We start from the raw sequence: 17,256 nt of genomic DNA on the forward strand, positions 1-17,256 counted from the left end.
CCTCTCCTCCCTCCCAGTTTTCCCCTTCTACCTTATCCCTCAGCATCTTCCTTAGTGGTTTGTGCGTGGAGAATTCTCAGTCAAGGACTCTAGCTCTCCAAGCCCAGCAGCTTGTTTCCAGCCACTTGCACAATATCTCCCACAGGATGTCCTGTCAGCCCCTCAAACTGAATCTTTGCTAAACTGACATCTTCGTCCTTAGGAGTTGTTCTTCCTGACTTCCCGCTTTCTATTGATGGCATCAGACAACTTCCGGTCACCCTGGCTGGAAGTCCCCAAGTTTACCTGTGACTCCGCCCCCTTGTTATCCGAGAACAGTAGTCCTCCCTTAACCACACTTTCACTCTTTGCGGTTTCAGTTACTCGTCAACTTTGGTCCGAAAATATTTAATGGAAAATTCCAGAAATAAACAATTCATAAGTCTTAAATTATGCACTGTTTTGAGTGATGAAATCTGGTGCCATCCTGGGCCCATCCCGCCCCGGATGTGAACCATCACTTTGTCCAGCGTATCCCTGCCCATTAGTCACTTTGTAGCCGGGCTCAGTTATCAGATCGACTGTCGCGGAATCGCAGTGCTTGTGTTCAAGGGACCCTTATTTTACTTAATCATGGCCCCAAAGCACAAGAATAGTGATGCTGGCAATTCGGATGTGCCAAAGAGAAGCTGCAAAGTGCTTCCTTTAAGTGAAAAAGCGCAAGTTCACCACTTAATAAGGAAAGAAAAAATCCTATGCTGAGGTCGCTAAGATCTACGGTAAGAACCATGAAATTGGGAAGGAAAAAGAAATTCATGCTAGTTTTGCTGTCGCACCTCTCTCACACTACAGAAGTTACAGCCACGGTGCGTGATAAAGTGCTTTGTTAAGATGGAAAAAGCATTAAATGTGTACTATAAGATATTTTGAGTGAGAGAGAAAAAGACTACATTCACATAACTTTTATTAAAGTGTATTGTTATAATTGTTCTATTTTATTATTAGTTATTGTTAATCTCTTACTGGGCCTAATTTGTAAATTCAACTATCAGCATCTATGTACAGGAAAAAAAACATACTATATGTAGAGTTAAGTACTATCTGCAGTTGCAGGCATCCACTGGGGTCTTGGAATTTATCCCACAAAGATGAAGGGGGACTGTCGTATGTCTGTTAAGTTCATTGCTCTCTTCTCCATCCCTACTACCACTACCTCAGTACAGAGTTGATAACATCTTACATAATAATAATGATAATTATAATAATAATTATTATTATAGCAGCCAACATTTGTATGTTTGCAACAGAATCTGTTGCAAGGTGCCTAACTCTGATTTTTCCCATTCAATCCTTACCATACCTGTATGAAGTAACTATTATTATGATACTATAAACAATAACTTTCTAACATCTTCCCAACTTCATTCTCCCGGTCCTTCAATTCATTTTAGTGACTGTTACGAGATTCCCCTCCTAAAACACCATTCTAGGCTTGTCATTTTCCCACACAAAAAAATCCTGAAGGTCCTCCCATTTTTTGCAGCAGTCCAACTCCTGGTATTCAAGGGCCTCCGTGGCCTGGTTCACCACTCCACTTATAGTCTCACTTTTTACAATTCCCATGTAGGTACATAAGTACACTTGTCCTTTCTTCTTCTGTGCCTTTGTTCATGGTTTGCCTTTCACTAAGAATCCTACCTGTTCTTCAGTGTTCAGTTCAAATACCTCTTTCCGATGGGAAGGCTTTGTGGAGAAGCAGTCTCCTATTCTGAATATTTATAACACAGCATCTGTTTTTCATGAGACCCTTATATTTATTGAAATGCAGATTTTTTAAATTATTAAAAAAATTTTTTTTTTGTCTTGTGACTTACTTTCCTTCCTGGACCAAGTCCTTTTTCTCTCTCCCACTCCTTGTTGCATGATGCCTGAAACACAGTGGGTGTTCAATGAAAAGTGAAGAAATGAATAACTGCCTCACTTTTGAGGCATGTGAAACAAGGTCAAGAAAGGAATCTGTCCTATTTATCGTAAAAGGAGCCAGTGATGGAGTCAAAAACTCAAACCAGGAGCAAGCAATGTGGTATCACAGAAGATGTGTTGAACGGGTAGCAAGAACATTATATTCTAGTTATTATCGCTTCTGACAACTATAAGCAAGACCCACTTCTTCTCTCTGGGCCTCACATTCGTTACGCTTAAAAAAAGGCTATGTTAGATGCGCTGATTTTAAGCTACGTCCCTGACCTGACAATCCTGTGTTCTGTGGGTCTTGTTCCACAGCCTAGAGATCACCTCCTACTAAGAATATTATTCGTGCTGACCGCCTCTTTTGTTTCAGAACCTTCCAGCTGCAATTTGAAGCCCCCAATTTGTTATCACATTGGGTCTCTAGAGGTCAAATGAGCAGCCAACCCAACTATCTGGATGTCTGGCCTACAAGACATCCTGAGCTGGTTAAGGGCCCTGATGGCCCGAGGTTGGCACTCCTGCGTGGAGTCCCTTCCCACTGCGACACTCTGGGCCATTCTCAGAATGACTAGTAGTGCTCGGTCCCCAAATGCTCCAGACAATTCTGTCTCAATTCCTGTGCTTCTGCTTTTCCTTTTCCATCCAGGAAGGATGTATTTGAATCCGTGTAGACTCTGTTGACAGTCTACGTGGAATCACTTTGTCCAGCGGCTTTCCAGAGGCTCTGCTCACTGCCTACCATACCACTGTACTCTCTCCCCTAGGATTCGGGAAGAATCATCTTGAGTCTGTGCCTTCCAGCCTCTCAGAAGGAACTAATGGGGGAGTCAACTTCGAGGAGAATCATTCGAGGGGTGGGGAGAGAGCACAACTGTCAAGACAGCATCTGGATCTGCTGGGAGTCCTAGGAGTCTGCTTCTAGCACCCTCTTGTGAAAGGAGGCCCCAGAACACCCCTGGGGTTGAGTGTACAAGAAAATCCCCCAGCCACGTGTCAGAGAGAGTACTTTGAGTGCTTGCCCAAGTCCATTTGCTCTTCATTTGGGCAACGATATGACCTAATCCCATATTGTAACATTTAAAAATTAAGAGAAATTAAATGGCATTAAAATAAATCAGCCTCCTGGAGAATGTGCTGAGGAAAAGGTACATAAAAGCAACTCATCACCAGCTTCCCCTTGATGGGTAGGCAACAGGGCAGAGGGATGTCAGCCCTCTCTCTGTGGATAATTCCAAAAGATAGAGCCCAAGTGGTTTTCTCTGGGGAACAGGGAGGGGCGGGAACAATGCCCCCTCAGGCTGTCCTGGGCCCCTGGCCCAGCCCTGATTTCCTTTCAGTGACAGGGGATGTTGTCTCTTGGTCTTGCCTGACATGATACTTTTTCAGGCTTGGCGGAAGGAGACCCCTGGCAGCCGGAGGACCAAGGTTTGGTTCTGGCTTCATTATTTCTTGGCTTGGAAACTCTAGGCAGTGAACTGAGCCTCTGTTTCTTCATCTGTATGAACAACCTCATGAGGATTAAATGAGATCATGTGAGCGAGAAGGCCTTTGTCAATTGTTGGTACAGACTATCACTGGAGATTTGTTGAGTGAATAGTGTACTATGAATGTTGGTTATCATGAGGCCACACACTCTGGAGGAAAAGTAAGGTGCCCATGAGAGGGCTAAGGTGGAGAGAATGAAATGTGCTTAGAAACATCCTCACAACCACCCTCCAGATACTACTGTGGTCCTGTTGGTGCTTTCAAACGAACAAAACTGGCTGTTCTCTGAGGTCATTGGCTTTACCATTTACCTTTCTACCCCAAGGCTTCCCAGGAAGCTTGACATCTCTCCTCGCAGGTGCATCTTTCCAAAAACACTTATTCCTGCAGAGTGAGCATTGATCTCCTCAAGAAATACTGACACTCTGCCAGGCTTCAGTCAAGGCCCTGAGAATACTGTGGTGAACCAAAAGACCAAGTTTTCTGCTCCCATGGAGTTTATGTTCTATGATAAACCAGTGAACAAACAGAAAAACAATGATGATTTCAGTCACTGTGTGTGCTATAAAGAAAAGGAAGAGTGGGACTTCCCTGGCGGTCCAGTGGTTAAGATTCCACGCTTCCACTTCAGGGGGCACGGGTTCGATCCTGGTCGGGGAGCCAAGATCCTGCATGCCGCTCGGTGCAGCCAAAAAAAAGAAAGAAAGAAAAGGAAAAGTGGTGTGACAGAGTGCTGAGGGGGAAGGATAGGATCATATTTAGTTAAGATGAGGGCAGGAAGCCTCTGAGAAGGCGGCATCTGAGACCTGAATGAGATCAAAAAGTGATCTATAGAGATCTTTAGGGTAGAGGTGTTGCCAGCAGAGGGAACAGTAAATGCAAAGGTCCTAGGTCAGGTACATGCTGGATGTGTTCTAGAAACTTCAGGGAACTCCACCATAGCTGGAGTGGAGTATAGCGGCAGCGAAACGAAGTGGTGGGAGGTGAGGGTGGGAAGTCAGAAGTCGGTAGGGGGTGGGGAGTTCTGCAGAAAGAGAAGGTTGCAAAGAATGGCATGATGTACAGTAAGTCCCCTACATATGAACCTTCAAGTTGCGAACTTTCAAAGGTTCGAACATGCGTTCCATCAGTGTCACGCGTGAGTGAAATTGCAGCTTGTCTCCTACTGCTGTCGATCCTTCAGCTCTACCATCTCCCACCTCCTCTCCCTCTTCCAGTCAGTAATTCTTCTAGCCTGTTCACTCGATGGCAGCCCCTGTATGCCAACTGTTGCACTGTACTACGGTACTTTTCAAGGTACTGCACTGTAAGATTAAAAATGTTTTTATTTTTTGTGTTGTTTGTTTTTTATGCATTATTTGTGTGAAAAGTTTTATAAACTTCTTACAGTACAGTACTATATAGCCGACTGTGTCAGTTGGGTACCTAGGCTGACTTTGTTGGACTTACGAACAAATTGGACTTAGGAACGCACTCTCGGAACGGAACTCATTCGTATGTTGGGGACTTACTGTATCTGATTTACATTTTAAAAAGACACGGTGGCTGTTCTTCTGGAGCGTAGACTGTAAGAGATGTGGCAAGACTGGCAGCTTTGCTGTAGTCCAGGTGAGGTAATATTGGACCTAGCTGGACCTAGTAATATTGGACCTAGTAGCTGGAACAGAATGTGACATGCATTTGGCACCCAATAAACTTGAGAACACATCGAGGCAGAAATGATCGTCAAAGAACCTACAACTGTGATGGGCACATAGTAAAGGCCTGACAAACTTTTTCATGAATCAATGAGCAGAATCAGGCTTTCTTGTAACCCACGCTAGGATTTGAGTTCATCTCGGTATTTTGGATCTTTTAAAAATACTTTTTACTTTTCTAGCTGGCAGTATTTTGGAGGGGCAGTGCATTTTATGAGTTCATTTTCTTCTGTGTAAAACTGCATTCTCCTTTGAAAGAGATGTGAGAAATCTGACTCCACCACTTCCGGGGCGGTGTGGGGTGGCGGAATGGATATTCTCAGTCAGTGTTGGTAATTCCTAAAGACCTGTGCTCACATTTGGAAACCGATCTTGTGTACTTTTCTGTGCACTTCTCCACAGCAGGGACCAGACCTGTCTCATCTCCGTATCTCCTGAACTTATCACAGTCAGGACTACTGAGCCAACACATGGTTATTACCTTGACTAGACTGAGGAGCATTCTGGTGCCTTGGTGGAGCTCTGGGGCCTTCTTGCTGTCTTCCTGGAGAGCCCAGAACTCTCCTGGCCTCATTTGTCTTACAGTCACAGGTTATCCCTAAAGCTAAACAGGTATCTAAGTTAGACGGATTTGTGTTGAATTTTTCAGCTCCCATTTCTTTGGGCCTGGAGATCCCTGAATCAGGAGAACCCTTGTGGGACCAGTGGGATGACGAAGGTGCCTGATGTGGTTTGGTCCTGCCTGTGGCTCTTCATCTCTTTTTTGTCATCATTTTCTATTTTCAATTAGTCCTCAACATGTATGGATTCTACTTTTGAAAAAGTTCTAATCCCCTGCCTCTCCTCAGCAGGCCCGCTCTCATTGCCTGTGCTCAGGTTCTGATCGTGTCTCACTCACATACCTCAAGAGTCTCCGAAGCGGTCTTCTGCCCCGAGTCTTGCCCCACTTTCGTTCACTTATCCAGTTTACACATTGTCGTCAGTCTAGGGCTCCATACAAAGGAAAAACAATGATCTTGTCCCTCCTGTGATTAAAAAACTTACAGTGGTTCCTTATTACCTCCAAGATAATGCCCCAATACCTTGGCTGGGCGTACAAGGCCTTTTACAAACCATTCCTCACTTATTTCTGCAGCTTCTCTCAAGTGCCCTGTCCTTCAGACACCCTGCTCACTGTTCTTTAAACAGGCACTGCTTGTTGAGGCTGACGTGCTCTTTAGCATGGCTTTCTCTTACCTTTGTTTGAGGTGCACTGGCTTCGACCCAGTTAACTCCTATCCATTCTTCAAATCCTAGATCTAAAATTGCCTGATCCATGAAGCCGGCCCTGATGATCCCAGGCAGCACTTGACCTTCCTTCCTCTGTACTCTCTTGGCACATTCCACATGCTTCCAAATCTAGGACTCGTTTTGTTGTAATTTGGTTTTCTGTCACTGTTCTCCAGTGAAGTGTGTGCTCCTCAGGGGGGATTACATTTTGTTCATATAACTCAAATTGGAAAAACCTTGCTCACAGCATCCCTGACAGATGGGATGCTCCGTCTGAACACTGCCAAGAGTGGGAGAAATCACTGGCTATTATGCCTTCTATTTTTGCATATTTATTCATGGATCTATTCATTCACTAAGTATATACTGAACACCCACTCTATGCCAGGCACTGATATAGACACTGGGGATACAGAAATACCAAACAGATAAAAATTTCTACCCTCTAGGAACTTTTATTCTAATTTTTCTGAATGTGCCAAAAAAAAAAAAAAAATGAGTTGGATACAAAGCAGAGTAACCTCCTCATCATAGTTCTGTGAAAGTTGACCTGTGTCACGTGGACTGGATTTCATACAAGTGCGTGCATGTGTAAATGAATAAACGAATCATCAAACAAACAAAGATAGTGTGAGGAAAAAGGGAAAATACTTAGAAACATGTTTGCTGAAAATGGATGAGTACCATCATTTTCCTATGTAGGTAAGGGAACTCTGGGTCTTTTCTATTTCTTTAGTAAAGTGTAAATTTAGCAGACAGCAAGTTTAGGGGGAGACAAAGGGAAAATCTACTTATATGAGTAGGGAGTTGTTGCTGACTCTCCTTGGCAAGGTATGAAAGGAAGAGAGAGTCCAGGAGGGTGGGATGTTTGTCCAGTGTATAGAAAGGCTTTGTGGTACCCATTTATAAGTCAACTCATGATACACTAAGAGTCCTTTTTTTTGGTCCAAAGAAAGTCCCTAATGGTTGGAATCCCTGAGATGCAAATGTCTTAGGCTATGTTCCTTTTCTTCTCTCCCTTGGCTGCACCTCAAAATCAACTAAGGAACTTTTAAAAGGGCTAAATATCTAGACTCCACTCCCAGAGAGTCCAAAACTTAGGTCTGGAGTAGGATCCAGATATCTGTATTTTTGAGAGCTCCAAAGTTATTCTAAAGCACAGCCCTGTCTAGCACGTGATCCTAGTTCCATTATTGCCTCCAATGTGGGGAATGACTTACATGCTGATGTAGATCCAGCAGCAGGAGAAGCAGAACTTTAATTAGGTGGGCTAAGCCCTTTCTCTTCCTTTCTCTATGGCCCCCTCTCATGGTTTGTGACTCTCCAGATCTGTCAAGGACTTATGGAGGGCAAAGTCCTCTGGCTTCCACAGAGTCTGGTAAACCTTCGAATAGAACCAACAAGCCTTGGAATCATAGAATTTTAGAGGCAGAGAAGATATTAGAGATCAGGTCCAACCTTTTAGCCCTATCAGCTGAGTGTGATCACTTGCTAAAAAAGAAAAAGTCCCTTAGAGAATCCCTCAGGGAATTTCTCTAAGAGTGTAGGAGATGGACGTGTAGACAGATAAGCCCAGATTAACGTGACAATGTGTGACAAGTGCTTCAGTGGTCATCAAAATGCTAGAGGAAGGCGGGGGGAGAAAAATGACTCATTTGGAAGGTAGAGGAAGAGGGCATTATCAGGGAAGGCTTCTCAGAGGAGGTAGAGGTTCCTAGCGCTGTAGGTTCTTGACCTAAGGGCTCCACATTCCTACCCTGTTATTCCACCATCCCTTTTAGATTTTGGCATTTGACATACCAAGTTTCATAGCTCAGCTGTGCCACTTGCTCAGCTAGTGGACCTTGGGTGAATTATTAATCATCGGGCCCAAGTCTCCTCATTTCTAAAACAGATAATGCTACCTGAATCATTGTGGGATACTTAGGTATTAAGCAGCAGCTATGAAAGTACCTAATGCAGTGCCAGCCATAGAGTAAGTACTCAATGAATAGATATGATGGTTGTTGTTGTTGTCGTCGTTTTTAGAGTCTTTGGTTTATACACAGCATGAGGAGAAGGAGGCCTGCTGGTGCTTCCTCTTCTTGTGTGGTAGTGCCTGGGAGAGAGCCAGCAGGGTTTTACGAAGTTATCATATGGCTTGGACGTCATTAAGGGTTTGGGGGCTTCAAGGAAGGCAAAATATGACAATTGCATGAGATCAGAGAAGCAAGAACAGTAAAATACCAACCATATCATGTGCTACTGCAAGGTTCTTGATATTATAAAGCCGTGCTGCATTGCAACCACTGTCTGCAAGGTTAGAGGCAGCTCTGCAGCGACCAACTTGAGAGCTTAGGGCAGAACAAGAAAAAGACGGTATTTCCCAGGACATCATCGTAGACACTTATGTCCATGATTCCTTGTTTGTCTCTATTCCTCATCAGAAGGTAAACGCTATAAAGTTGGGGATGTGGTGTAGCTCGTTCATGGCAGTACACCCAATCCCTAGGACAGTGCTTGGTCCAAAATGGGCATTCAAAGAGCAATTGTTTAAAAAATGGGTTTGATCCAAGGTGCCTTTGGTAAATCCAGAACGTAGGCTCTCCTTGCCTTTTTGGGGCCCCCTTTTCCTACCACACTCCCTTAACTTAATCTCTTATCCTCTGAGGTCTCCTTGGGCCAACCTAACTTAAATGTGTGCCTTCGCTTCTTTGCCTTTTGTGAGAGACGGCCCTGCCTGCCATCAAAGCATTTTTGACTCAGAGGAACTATGGAGATTATCCAACCCAACACAGATTTTCTGGATGAGGAAGCTGAGGCCATAAGAGGTTCACTGACTCTTCAAAGTCTCATAGCTTGTTGAGGCAGAGCTGGGAAGAAAGTTCTTGCCTCCTGCTTTCAAATTTGGGGCTCTACCACTGCTCCGGGCTGCCTTGGAGTATGTAGAGCCTCCAAGCTCGTAGCAAGGGCTCCATATCCAGAAAGACTCACCACCCCCTCCCTAGGCCCTTGCTTTTCAAACGGGTACCCAAACGTAGGGCATCTACCCGGCACAGTGGTTAACATCATGTGCTCTGGAGTCAGGCTGCCAGAATTCAAGAGCCTATTTTTGTACTTACTGTGATTTGGGCAAATTCTTTAACCTTTATGAACTCAAATTTGCGTATCTGTAAAATAGGCGTGATGATAATATTAACTTTTTCACTCTGAAGATTCAAAGAGATCATGATGCACGAAAAGCAGCATCATTGTAATTTCCTCCTTGGATCCAAGTTCCAATTGTGGCAGACAAACTACCTAAGCAGCCGAGGTCATGTCTTTCCTACTCTTTGAGAGTGCCGGGAATTTCGTTCCTGTGTTTCTGGGAGAGCACTGCCACAGAGAGGACGCTGCAGACTCTTATCCCCTGTAGGCAGAGGAAGTACAGGAGAAGATGCGGTGTTCCTGGACTCGGGTGACACTTCAGATCCCGCGCAGCCTGGTTGCACCTAAAACTTTAATGGAAATTGGCTGTGACACCTGTGCAGGGGCCCAGATTTAGAAGCAGAGCCGGATGAGTCTACCCAGGCTGGTGACAAGCCCGGAGCAGTGTTCCCCATTGGAGAAAGTGGAGGGCGTAGCAAGAGGGAGAATTTGCTCAGTCTGGCCTGGTGGCACTGTTTTATTAATGATCTGGAAGAGCAGAGGAACAGTGACTTTCATTAAATATGCCAGTGATATTGAAGGATGTCAGGAGCCACTGCTGAGGACACAGACACCTTGCAGACGGCCCCGGGGGCGTTAGGAAAATAATCCAAGAAAAAGATGAGGGGCCGTGGGCTGAGCTGAGGGGACAGAGGGTCATCATATGCAGAATATACCCTAGGCCCACCCTCTTTATCTGTATCTGTTCTGTTTCCAATAGATTTCGAACTCATCTTCTGCTTTGGTTTTGTTCCTCTTACAGCCATCCTAAACCCTTTAGCCAAATTAGTTTTTCTGAAATACAAATCAGACCATGTCATTCCCCTGTTCAGAATCCTATCATTGGCTTTTCACTGCCCTTAGGATAAAAAAATCCCATCTTCTCAGCCTGGCATATAAGACTTGCCATGAATTGGGTCCTCCCTCCATGACCAGCCTCATCTTCTGCCTCTTCTGCCTCGCACTGAATTCCTTGTAATCCTGTGCACACAGCAGGCTTTTCCATGGCTTCGTGTCTTTGCTTGGGCTGTTCTCTTTGACTCAAGTGCCCTTCCCACTTTCTTTCTTTCTTCTTCTTCTTGTTTTTTTTTTTTTAAACTAAAGCTCACTCATGCTTGAAGCCTCATTTCAGGGATCACTTCCTTCAGAACGCCTCCCTGAATCCCCAAGCTGGCTCACTGCCCTCCTCGCGTTCGGCAGCATTCTGCCCATACCTTCACTGACGATAGTAGAAGTGCCTATATGTGCAGCTCTCCACCCCTGCTAGATGGTACCTTCGAGGGCAAACCCTGTATCATTTTTTATTTTGCCCACCGGCATCTAGTACCAGGCCTGGAGAACCATAGGCATTTGTTAATGTTTGTCAAACCGAACTGATGGGAAGGAGAATATTCGGGTGGGAGATGGCCTCGGGCAACCAGGACAACCCCAGGAAACCTGGAGACCGGGCAACTCTACCAAATGGTTGGTCTCTCCTGTGAGGGTACGTGGGGCAGTCATATTGCTTCTAAGTCCACAGAAGACTGGAAGCTGATTGGGGCTCGTGGACATTCTGCAACAAATTGGGACATCCTAGTAAAGTGGAGTGGTTAAGACCATAAATTTTATGTCATCTGTGTGTGAGCTCTGGCTCTGCTACTTCTTTGCTTTATGCTTTGAGTAAATGACTCAAATGACTTAACTAAGACTCAGTTTCCCAAAATGTAAAAGAGGGATAAAAATAGTACTAATCTCATAGGATTGTTATGAAGATGAAATGGGATCATACTTTATGCACACAATAAGCACTTTTAAGCGTTAGTTACAGTCATTAATATCTTCCTTATTTGGGGTGGTTCTGGGGGGTCTCAAGCTGAGTCACCTCCCTGACTTAGGGCTGATTAAAAGCCTTCTGGAGCCACCAAAGATCACTTGGGTCTCTGAGGGACTGCAGTGGACCCCCCAGGAGGTTGGGATCTGTCTCAGTTGGTGTCTGGGGCTGGGGCAATGGCACAAAAAGATGACTGTTGGCTTGTTCATCAGAGACGTCCCCTCTCCCTCTAACGTCTCAGGCAGAAACCATCTCCTGGCAGGGCCGGAAAGAACAACTGGGCATCTACAGCTCGTTTTCCACCTTCAGTTCCAAAAACTTGATGCAGGCAATTCTTAGCCACCTTCTTGCCTTGTTTTCTTTTATCCTTTCCTTCAGTTCATTTGTTTTCTCAGGAAACAGCCTGATTCTGACCATATGATAGCATAGTCCCCGTAAAAACCTATTGCCACAGGTGTCTTTAGGACCAAGGGAAATAAAGACCATGATCCTGGTTAATTCTCCGGGTAGGTAAGATCAGTAGGAGTCCTCATCCCCCTTTGATCAGGATAACTCTACTATCTCAATGTTACGTGTCCCTTGACTGCAGCAGACCAGCCCTCTTCCCTAACCTGTGGATAGCCCACCCCTGTGGGCTTGGCCAGCCATGCAGCTGCCACCGCCTGTCACCATGTTGGCTCTTGATCAAAGAGCTGCTCCAGCTGTGCCCACCTTCTGTCTCCTTATGTCTGGGGCTTATCAGAATTCACAAAGTGTTGTGTTTTCAGAGGTCAAGGCAAGGAGCCAGGATCTGTCTCTGTCCACATTTCTCTGGCTAGGTGAGTGCCAAACCTATGAATAGGGTCACTGTGTGCATCACAGATTATGAGGGCTTTGAATATGGATGCTGAACACCTTCAGCCTCTCTACTCCTCCATGGTCATTGTCATAGCCTCTTCTCCTCTGAGTGAGGTCAAAGCTCCAAGCACCTTCTGGGATGACCCCCAGTACCTGGACTAACGGGGAATGTGGTCCTCAGCAGTTGGCTCTGTGGATTAAACGAAACCAAGTTAATCCACAGAGCCCTTTGGGAGGAGGGCCTTTAGGATTACAGTATGCACCAGGGTGTACTGTGTTCCAAAGGGAATTTCTCTTTGAGTACAAGGCTTGGGAATTTAAAGAGGTCCTACATAGCCTCTAAAATCTAGTCCAGATTTGTCTATGAGATCTTTTTTTTTTTTTCCTAAAACAAATGGCTATAATTCAGATTGTAAAATGACTTTAAAGAAGGCTGATTTCTGAGTTTATTAGTCTTCAGGCTACCATAACAAAATACCATAGACTGAGTGGGTTAAACAATAGAAGTTTATTGGGAGGCTGGGATTCTAAGATCAAGATACTGGCCAATTTGGTTTCTGGATAGAGGTCTCTTCCTGGCTTGCAGATGACCACTTTCTGCCTATGTCCTCACAAAATGGAGAGCTCTCTCTCTCTCTCTCTCTCTCTCCTCTCTCTCATCTTCTTATAAGGCCACCAATCCTATTGGATTAGGACCCCACCCTTATGACTTCATTTCACCTTAATTACTTCCTAGAAGTCCTATCTCCAAATAAAGCCACAGTGTGGATTAGGGCTTCAATATAGGAATTTGGAGAAGGGCACAATTCAGTCCATAGCACTGAGGAAGCTTCCCTTAGGGCCACATTTATTCCCAAACATACGTTTACTGAGCATCTAACTAACTACTTAGGATACCATGGTAAACAGAATAGACATAATCTTTTCCTTTATATCATTCATAGTTTAATGGATGAGTTAGTCATTAATCATATAATCCTACAAATACCCATGTAATTTCAAAATGTTAGAAGTGCCACGAAGGAAAGTTAAAGAGGGAGTTGACCATTTTTAGGGTGAATGTAAGTTTTTCTGAGAGAGTGACACTCAAGCTGAGATCTAAAGCATTGTTAACAGTGGGGGTACGAAGAAGGAATAGTCATTTTGGTCATGGATGATGTTATGGGCAAAGGTCCTGAGGTGGAAAATAAGTTGGTGTACTCCGGGACCTGATATGGCCATTATTGCAGAAATGCAGTGAGAGGGGCAGTGGCAAGAGCTGAGGGGGAAGAGGAGGAAGAAAGGAGCTCGTGCAAGGCTTGGCGGGTCATGGTAAGGATCCTGGTCTCTATATTAAGAGCGAGGGGAAAATACTGAAGGGCTTCAAACGGGGGAGTGAGAGCATAGGTTTGGGTTTTTTAAAAAAAGATGACTGTGGCTATATGAGAAGATGGAATAGAGAATGGTCAGAGTTGGAGTGAGTTCAGTGAGGAGGTGACTGTAGTAGATCCATCTGGTGAGGAGTAAGGGGGCTTGGGCTGTGATGGTGGTGAGAGAGTTGGGGAGAGAGTTGGTAGGGTTTAGTGCTAGACTGGAGAAAGAAAGGCTTGCAGACAGGCAGCGGTTTTAGAGCATGAGAAACCGGGTGAATGGAAGTGCTATTTTCTGAAATGGGAAACAGCGGAGAAGAAGGAGGAGCAGGTAGGGAATAGGAGCATTCCTCCATTACTATCAATACCCCTACATGGTTATAGCAGAGGTAGAAAGATGGGCAAATTGCTTTTTTTTAGGTATTGAATATTTGCTTTCTCATTCCATCTGAATGAGGCGATGAGTAGAAAGATAAGTCTGTAGTTTCAGCTGAATTTCTTCCATTCTTCTGAACTCATACTCACCTTTTACTGCTTTGAGACCAGCAGAGGAGGCTGCATTTCACCCCAAAATTTTGCCTACAGATGAAAAAAAACTTATTTGAGAGCCACTTGCATGTTATTTATAGTGCTTTCTACCACCTGGCCCTTTCAGTATTTGGGTTTGCAATTTGAGTGACTGACTGATCTTCACCTTCCTGTAACTGGATACCTAAACTCTTTCATAAGGATATTTTGCTGGAGGGCTAAGAACTGCCGTGGACTGGTCTTGGACACAGCTTACAGGGCCTCGGTTTAGCTATATGGCAGGTAATATTCACTACAGAACATCTCTTGATTTCCCAAGCGATCTCAGAATTACAGCTTGCCTCCCTAAATTTTTCATATGGGGAAGGAGTTTTTCCCAACCAGGCTCAACTGCACACAGAGCAAGGTGTTCTATGTGGGGGGGAGTAGCCCAGGAAAAAAGTTCAATATGTACTCCTGCAAACCTATGTTATGCAAGATTCTTGAGTATTTTTTAAAATTAATTAATTAATTTATTTATGGCTGTGTTGGGTCTTCGTTTCTGTGTGAGGGCTTTCTCTAGTTGCGGGGAGCAGGAGCCACTCTTCATCGTGCTGCGCCGGCCTCTCACTATCACGACCTCTCTTGTTGCGGAGCACAGGCTCCAGACGCGCAGGCTCAGTAGTTGTGGCTCACGGGCCCAGTTGCTCCGCGGCATGTGAGATCTTCCCAGACCAGGGCTCGAACCCGTGTCCCCTGCATTGGCAGGCAGATTCTCAACCACTGTGCCACCAGGGAAGCCCTGATTCTTGAGTATCTTAAGTATGATGACAGTGTGATAAGGAAGGCTGAAAACTCTAGAAACAGTAGAAGTGAGGATGAAGATTCATGTTACACTTGGCCAATCTTAAGTTGATTCTTGAGAACTCTCACAGATAACAAAGGGGTTGGGAGACAGGACTAAACGGGTACCACTTAAGTTTCCAATACCAATATTCCCAGGTATTTTAAGCCATTTTTCATTGGAGTCTACCAGAGGGTCCTGAGGACAGAGCAGCTATTTGTACCTCCCAGTGACATCTATTTTTCCAAGTGAGACACTGCCCAATGTGTTAGTGCCATACGTCACTCAAGGTGAAGCATCAGTTTGTATTGGTGGGAACCTGCCATTTGCTGTCCTCCTTTTCTTCATGCCTTTTTCTGCCCCTCTGATCTCTTCTAGGTCTCTGGACTGTCAGGAGGACCATTGGTGCTGCAGTGGAAGCCAGCGGCTAAGTCTCGTGTATGGCGTGGTTAAGGTTGCAGCCTCTTACCTCTGCCTTCCTCCATTTTGGGCTGATTACCTTTGTACTCTTCCTGAATGGTCTTCGGGCGGAGGCTGGCGGCTCAGGGGATGTGCCCAGTACAGGGCAGAACAATGAGTCCTGTACAGGGTCATCGGACTGCAAGGAGGGTGTCATCCTGCCAATCTGGTACCCGGAGAACCCTTCCCTTGGAGACAAGATTGCCAGGGTCATTGTCTATTTTGTGGCCCTGATATACATGTTTCTCGGGGTGTCCATCATTGCTGATCGCTTCATGGCATCTATTGAAGTCATCACTTCTCAAGAGAGAGAGGTGACTATCAAAAAGCCCAATGGAGAGACCAGCACAACCACGATTAGGGTCTGGAACGAAACTGTCTCCAATCTGACCCTTATGGCCCTGGGTTCCTCTGCTCCTGAGATCCTCCTCTCTTTAATTGAGGTGTGTGGTCATGGGTTCATTGCTGGTGATCTGGGACCTTCTACCATTGTAGGCAGCGCAGCCTTCAACATGTTCATTATCATTGGTATCTGCGTCTACGTGATCCCCGATGGAGAGACTCGCAAGATAAAGCACCTCCGAGTCTTCTTTGTCACTGCTGCTTGGAGCATCTTTGCCTACATCTGGCTCTATATGATCCTGGCTGTCTTCTCTCCTGGTGTGGTCCAGGTTTGGGAAGGCCTCCTCACTCTCTTCTTCTTTCCAGTGTGTGTCCTTCTGGCCTGGGTGGCAGATAGGCGACTGCTCTTCTACAAATACATGCACAAAAAGTACCGCACAGATAAACACAGAGGAATCATCATAGAGACAGAGGGTGACCACCCCAAAGGCATCGAGATGGATGGGAAAATGATGAATTCCCACTTCCTAGATGGGCATCTGGTGCCCCTGGAAGGGAAGGAAGTGGATGAGTCCCGCAGGGAGATGATCCGGATTCTCAAGGATCTGAAGCAAAAACACCCAGAGAAGGACTTAGATCAGCTGGTAGAGATGGCCAATTACTATGCCCTCTCCCATCAACAGAAGAGCCGCGCCTTCTACCGGATCCAGGCCACCCGTATGATGACTGGCGCAGGCAATATCCTGAAGAAGCATGCCGCAGAACAAGCCAAAAAGGCCTCTAGCATGAGCGAGGTGCACACTGATCAGCCGGAGGACTTTGTCTCCAAGGTCTTCTTTGACCCGTGCTCTTACCAGTGCCTGGAGAACTGTGGGGCTGTGCTCCTGACAGTGGTCAGGAAAGGGGGGGACATGTCCAAGACCCTGTATGTGGACTACAAAACAGAGGATGGTTCTGCCAATGCGGGGGCTGACTATGAGTTCACAGAGGGCACTGTGGTTCTGAAGCCAGGAGAGACCCAGAAGGAGTTCTCTGTGGGCATCATTGATGATGACATATTTGAGGAGGATGAACACTTCTTTGTGAGGTTGAGCAACGTTCGCATAGAGGAGGAGCAGCCAGAGGAGGGGATGCCTCCCAGAGTACTCAATAGTCTTCCCTTGCCTCGGGCTGTCCTGGTGTCCCCTTGTGTGGCCACGGTCACCATCTTGGATGATGACCACGCGGGCATCTTCACTTTTGAATGTGACACTATTCATGTCAGTGAAAGTATTGGTGTCATGGAGGTCAAGGTTCTGCGGACATCAGGTGCCCGGGGCACAGTCATCGTCCCCTTTAGGACAGTAGAAGGGACCGCCAAGGGTGGTGGTGAGGATTTTGAAGACACATATGGGGAGTTGGAGTTCAAGAATGATGAAACTGTGTAAGTAACCTTTCCACAGTCCATCTGCTTCTGTCCCTTGCCACCCCCTTCTCTCCTGCACCACGTTTTAAAACTTTTTCTTGTATTTGTGTTAATGTCAAACTTTGGTTCCATCACAG

At 45.6% G+C, this 17,256-nt stretch overlaps 1 protein-coding gene across 6 annotated transcripts in view; it reads left to right on the forward strand.

Moving 5' to 3' along the window:
• Positions 1-17,256, forward strand: part of SLC8A3 (solute carrier family 8 member A3) — a 204,774-nt gene that overhangs the window by 50,203 nt on the left and 137,315 nt on the right. For 5 of the 6 annotated variants that reach the window (XM_082451591.1, XM_082451595.1, XM_082451590.1 and 2 more), the window contains one exon: positions 15,292-17,137. In XM_082451591.1, coding sequence (XP_082307717.1) covers positions 15,354-17,137 — 1,784 coding nt within the window. In that variant the 5' untranslated portion in view covers positions 15,292-15,353. Of the gene's footprint in view, positions 1-5,093; positions 17,138-17,256 lie in introns of those variants that run through there. The other variant, XM_082451592.1, reaches the window with a different exon arrangement.

This window comes from Balaenoptera physalus (assembly GCF_965194825.1).
Source record: "Balaenoptera physalus genome assembly, chromosome: 2".
NCBI lineage: Eukaryota > Metazoa > Chordata > Mammalia > Artiodactyla > Balaenopteridae > Balaenoptera > Balaenoptera physalus.